Source organism: Hemibagrus wyckioides, linkage group LG29 (genome assembly GCF_019097595.1).
Source record: "Hemibagrus wyckioides isolate EC202008001 linkage group LG29, SWU_Hwy_1.0, whole genome shotgun sequence".
Classification (NCBI taxonomy): Eukaryota; Metazoa; Chordata; class Actinopteri; order Siluriformes; family Bagridae; genus Hemibagrus; species Hemibagrus wyckioides.
In genome coordinates, this window is record NC_080738.1 from 15,490,543 (window position 1) to 15,496,769 (window position 6,227).

A 6,227-nucleotide genomic window follows, 5' to 3' on the forward strand; every position below is an offset into this window, starting at 1 on the left:
TATATATATATATATATATATATGAATGATTTTAAAATCTAAATTTCACCAAATTTATTTGAAAATGACCAGACAAAAAAATTAGGAGAAAAAAAATAAATATAAAGGAAATCTCTTCCATTTTTCCATTTAGGAGGAACTTTGAGGATATGAAACTTTGAAGGACGTGAAGTTCCCTTCATTTCCATTGGTTTTAGTTTGTTCAAATAAGGAGACAGATAAAATGTCAAAAAATCAGTCAATGTCAATATCAAATGTCAAATGTCAAAAAATCTCACCATCCCATTGTCAAAAAACTCAGTAAAAGGACTGGTTTGAATTATTGTAAAGCCAAAGTAGCCAATAAAGCCTTGTAGAAAGGTGAAGACTGACTGCAGAAAGGTGAAGACAGTCAGGAGGAGCGATACCAGAAACAGCAGTTTTTACATTATTACATTTCAGGTATGTTTTTATGTCACATTTTTGCCTTTGCATATCATGTTGCTCTCATTTTTCTCGAATAATATACACTACAAACTATGCATTCTGTTTTTATGGCGCAGTGCTAGTGTTTTGATGGTGTTTAGAAGGACTGTATATAAATTCTGTTGCCGAGTCTTAATCTGTGTGGTAATCACTCCCGGGTGTCGGTCAGAACACAGGAACCAGGCCGATAGCTGAATTAAGGGTGTTTGATGAAGAGTAGGCATGGGCAAACAGTCGTTCATTTGACTTTACAGGATATGGGTGTATGTGTGTGGCTCTGCAATTAAACAAATAACAAATATAAGTAACCGCATTATCAAATTAGCATCTATACATTCATCCAGCAGTAAACTAAACAGTAACGTGCAATAACTACCTGCATGTTCAAAGTATTAATAACCCATGCTAAGCATTGTCACACGTACAGAAACATGACTAAATATAATCCGTCACGTGCGTCGCGGATTATAGCGAGTATTACTGATTGAACTATGTACATAATATAGCACACAAACACGCTAATCTTAATTATTAAATAAAGAATGAGAATCGAAAACTTACTATAAGGCATTAACGCACACAGTATAACTATATTTTATCCTTAAATGGCGTAAATACTCTCATCAGCAGAGCCCCGCCTCCTGCACGCGCTTCTCTTTCTTGCGCCTCTCTGCGCATAACAAGGCGCTGCTCTTGCTTATTGCGTGTGCTCAGGTTGCGGTGAAGCACGTCAGTCCGCCTCGGAGTTGTGCATAGGTGATCGTTTAATTATCAATGCGGTCTTTCTTACAGATGGAATGCCATAGTTTTAACTAAACACTTTTTTTACAGTGTGGTGAGGATGGGAGGTAGGCTCTTGGAAGTCGAGGTGCTACTTGGCCTTCTTGGCTAGGCAGGAGATAAGAGATTGTTGTCTCCACACCACTCTGTAATCATACTCTGTTGAGTGTTTATGGCTGTGTGCAGGATGGGAGGACTGCTTTTAATGTGTTTCATAACCTGTTGATTGTGTTCGTTGTTTTAGTACTTTCATCCTACACATCCATCATGAAGTTGAATCTTTTTCTCCTGTGTCTCACTGGTAAGAGCAAGTTAATACATCACTTTTGTGTTCATACTTCTTATACTCCTAATGAAATAAAAGGAAGAATTGTAAAGAATTTGAAAACAGTACTGTCTACATCTAACGACTAGTTTTAATATCGGCTTGAAAATCCATCATGTTATAAAACTGATTTGTTGTAAAGAAACCAAAGACAATGGCATGCTTTTCATCGAAAGCTAATTAATTTACTTCGCAAATACTTTTACTCGGTTCTGCAAGAGCAAAATTTGAGTAGCCCCAAAGTCCAGGTCTATTTCTATTTAACTTTTCACACCTTTATTAAACAGCAGTTAAATTATTTATCATTCAAAAAATCAAGATGGAGCAATACAAGTACAAGTACCTCTGTACTTGAGGGTTGCATGTTTACAGTATAACAGTACTGGTAAGCAGAATTGTATGTTTTTAACATTTATATGGCCAAAAGTATGTGGAACTTTTATGTATCTTGAATATCACATTTCAAAAACTTAGGCATCTATACACAGGCTGTTATGATAATCTCCACTCTTCACAGAAGGCTCAAATGCAGGAACACCTGTATTTAACCTCAAAGGTGCTCAGTTGCATTGGGATCAGAGCTGTGCAGGCCACTTGAGTACTTTTTAGATCAATTTCTTTATGGAGCTTGCTTTGTGCACAAACGCATTGTCATGTTGGAACAGGATCAGTGAAGGGAAATCTTGTTTTTAAAGCATATAAAACCATTCCAGAAAATTGTGTGCTTCCAACTTTGTGGCAACAGTGTGGGAAAGACCTATATTTAGATTTGATGGTCAGGTATAAGTTACACAAGTATGTGATCATGATATCTAGAAAATCTTAATTGTCCATTGTTTTGGATTTTTAAAATGAAAATTTTAAAAATCAACAGGTGTTGTCTCAACTACCCTGCAAGATGTCCGTCGTGATTATTATCTGATTAAAACACCAATGATATGGGCAGATGCGAGAACTTACTGCGAGAAAAACAATAAAAATTTAGCCATGATGCAGACTGCAGATGACTGGAATAGGTTGACCGCTGAGGCAGAAAGACATGGCCTGACGGTAACTGGCTGGGTCGGATTATACAATAGAGTCGGTATCTGGTACTTTACCGTTTATGGGGCAGCAATGACTATAGCTGGATTCCACTGGGCCACTGGACAGCCTGATAATTTTGGTGGGAATGAAACCTGTGTTGCAATGAACTCAAATGGAACCTGGGCGGATTATCCCTGCACAGATCTGAAACCCTGCATATGTTACAGTGGTAAGCCAAAATCTGCATTTTGATTTATTTTGTTAGAATCATTGATTTAATGCTTACAGACTGTAACTCAACTGTCTATCCACAAAAGTATAGAGGGCGACTAACCCATTGCTTTATGCCACATTCCCAAGCACTATTTGCAAATAAGATTGCTGAATTCTGCACTAAATACTTGCTAACTACTGAAAGAGGGCATAAGTATAACCAATGTCATGATAGTGGCAGTGTGACATGCTGCATGTTCATTTCTAAATTCATTTTAATAGGTTATTTGTAACTTTATTATTTTACAGCTACCTTAAAAGGGTTTACTGCTAACCCTTCACCCCTGAGCTGGTCGGGAAGTCAGGTTTACTGCCGGACCTATCACACAGCATTGGCCAGCCCAAAAAATGTAACACAGAATGATGAGTTTCAACAGTTGGTGTCACCCCAGGGTACTTCTTGGATTGGCATAAATAGGCTTGCTTGGACTTGGACAAATGGGTCTGCAGGGCCTGTACTTCCGTGGCGTCCTGGCTATCCAAATAATGCTGATCGAAATAGCAACTGTGGTTTTGTTAATAACAGCCTGTTAGAGGATAAACCTTGCAACAACAAATACTATTTCTTCTGTCATACACGTAAGCCTTTTGGTTTTTCGTTCCTGTTACAAGTCATTTGTGAAAGCCATAAAGCACTCACCATCAATAAGCCACTGTGCCTTCTACAGCATATACAGTGAGAAAACAAGTATTAAAACTGAAGATTCAAGGAGACAATAGTGTGTTTGATGCTACTTCTCAGGCAGTCATTTTACAGCAGGTAAGTTATGCAAAGTTGCTATATTTTGTAGACAGAAGTAGTCCTGTGTCATTATTAATCCTTGAACCATGCTAACACTTCAACACTGTTAAAAACATAAAGCAGTTTACCACCAGGCTGCTCATTAAAACTCAAGAAAATGCTTTAACTTAGAAGGTTTGGGATTAATGGTAACAGAATAGGATCATCTTTCCAAATAGGTCTTACAAAACTTTATTTTATTATCCAGTCACATAAATAAAAAAGAAGAGAAAAATCACACACAGAGAAGGACAGGGCTTCTCCATCTTACTCAATATGCCTCTGTAGCTGAAAACATCCTATCTTTTTTCTTTCTCAAGGTAACCATAAATAACACTGGCAATAACAATTCCTTCTTACAGGAAGCTACATCATGTCCATGTGTTGTTTAAGTCCCTGTGAATTAGTTCATACAATTGAAACGATAACATATAACAAGCAGGGTATTAATAAAAACATGCAGTTAGAAGTACACCTGAAAGTTCTGTATGAGAAAATTAATCTGCACCTTCTGACTGATTCAACAACACTGTGCTATAAAAATGAAAATAAGAGATTGTATTATTCAGCAGTAAAATCCTGATTCTTTTCTTCAGTTCAAGCAGAAACTGATGGACCTTGGCATAACAAGGGAGATGAACGTAACTTGGAGGGTGCAGCCAGATGGAAGTGTCTTTCAGAAGAAAAGTGGCAATGGACTGTAAATAAATTTCTCAGTTCTCCGCCTATAACTTTTAAATTCTGTATCAGGTTCTGTTGTGATGTAAATGTAGTGTCATGGAAAAAATATATATATTAAAATCAATTTGTATTCAATTTATAACTTGATGGGTAACTAAAATGGGTTTAAAAAAAAGTGCAAAATAGTTTTACTAGATGAAAGATTCTCTTGATAATTTGGTTCATTCTGTATAATAGTTTTTCAGAATGGCACAACTAGGATCAGTGAATATGTTTTGAAAAAAATTGTTTTAGCAAACGTCTACTCTGGGTTTATCTTAGTCTTCAGATATAGTCTCATAATCCCCATAATGTGATAATAATTATGCTTAATTACCTTTAGCTGTAGCTTCTACTTATTTTTCTACTATCGTTATAATTTTTATCAACAAGCTTGGCCTAGATGTTGTGGCTGGAGGAATGGAGAGATTTGGGCCAAATTAGGTACACCTGCTTTATACAATATCTTAGATGAGTCTGGTTAGATTTCTTTAGATTTTCTCTTTTTTTCATATATATTCGCTATTATTATTATTGCTATTTAAATATTAATTTATTTAAATCTTTGTAATGTGTCTAAAATATTTAGAAGTTGGAATCAGTTGGAAGTTGATAGGTATTTTTCTTCATTTATACTATTGTACATTCTCCTAATCATGGTCTATAGAGGGGTGTCTTCAATCTAAACCACAAAGGGCAGTTTAATCAGTTTATCTTCATCTCTAATTAATTATCAGGTTTGGCTGAAATGAAAGCCATCACATCATCTCTTTGTGGATGTACTGTAAGCATTCCTGTGTTCAAAGCATTGTGTCTGTATCTGCGTCTCAGTTTTATTAAGGAAACTAAAGATTGTGTGTGTCACATCTTATAAATAATTATAACCACATATATAAACCTTCACATTGCGCTAAACAAATGCAAACGTCACACATCTTACTGAGAACATTCTTGCTTATGAATACTGTCCATGGGCTTTTTTGAAGGAGTGAGTTGTTATAAGAAATTTCATTTCATTGCTTTTTAATTAAATTTGCTCTGTATTGTAATTGGTTTAGGTAATTTTACCATGTCTTCAGTTTGTCTTCATTCACAAGTAAATAAAAATGTTCAAAAAGGTGATTTTCAGACTTTGCTATAGTGAATTGAAATCTAGATTTAGAAATACAGTCTTCTTTTCCCTTCGGGGTCACCACAGTGAATCATCTCTCTCCACCTATCCCTATCACAGCATCCTCAACACTTGCACCCACTAGCTTCATATTCTCATTTATTACATCCATATACCTCCTCTTTGCCTCCTGCCTGGCAGCTCCATGTCCAACATTATCCTACCAATATACTCACTCTCCCTCCTCTGAACATGTCCAAACCATCTTAATCTGTCCTCCCTAAATTTTTCCCCCAAACGTCCAACAGCTGTCCCCATGATGTACTCGTTCCTAATCCTGTCCAACTGTGTCATTCCCAAAGAGAACCTCAACATCTTCAGCTCTGCTACCTCCAGCTCTGACTCCTGTCTCTTCCTCAGTGACACGATCTCTAAACCATACAGTGTGGCCGGTCTCACCACTGTCTTGTACATCTTCCTCTTGATATTTTTTCAATCACACAGAACTCCAGACACCTTTCTCCACCTATTCCAACCTGCCTGCACTCACTTCTTTACCTCTTTCCCACACCCTCCATTACTCTGGACTGTTGACCCCAAGTACTTAAACTTCTGTACCTTCTTCACCTCTTCACCCTGTAATCTTACTGTTCCACTTCCCTCCCTTTCACACATGTACTAAGTCTTACTATGATTGACTTTCATTCCTCTTCTCTCCAGTGCAAGCCTCCACCTCTCCAGGTTTT

General features: G+C 36.9%; 1 protein-coding gene across 4 annotated transcripts; it reads left to right on the top strand.

Annotated features, from left to right (window-relative positions):
* The first annotated feature begins 239 nt into the window (after positions 1–239).
* Positions 240–5,453, top strand: LOC131348915 (E-selectin-like). Of its 4 annotated transcripts, none has more exons than XM_058384159.1 (6): positions 240–441; positions 1,490–1,546; positions 2,445–2,825; positions 3,119–3,448; positions 3,538–3,629; positions 4,247–5,452. In XM_058384159.1, the coding sequence occupies exons 2-6, from the start codon at positions 1,513–1,515 to the stop codon at positions 4,352–4,354; spliced, it is 945 nt and encodes a 314-aa protein (XP_058240142.1). In that variant the 5' UTR covers positions 240–441; positions 1,490–1,512; the 3' UTR covers positions 4,355–5,452. The 4 variants fall into 4 exon arrangements, with proteins under 4 accessions (XP_058240142.1, XP_058240141.1, XP_058240143.1 ...); XM_058384158.1 differs by lacking the exon at positions 240–441 and adding an exon at positions 1,124–1,221; XM_058384160.1 differs by lacking the exon at positions 240–441 and adding an exon at positions 1,228–1,393.
* The last annotated feature ends 774 nt before the right edge of the window (positions 5,454–6,227 follow it).

Bases quoted from the DNA above. Each gene is read 5' to 3' on its own strand.
- LOC131348915 (XM_058384156.1), top strand. The intron at 2,826-3,118 runs GTAAGCCAAAAT...ATTATTTTACAG, and splicing joins ACCCTGCATATGTTACAGTG to CTACCTTAAAAGGGTTTACT. The intron at 3,630-4,246 runs GTAAGTTATGCA...TCTTTTCTTCAG, and splicing joins AGGCAGTCATTTTACAGCAG to TTCAAGCAGAAACTGATGGA.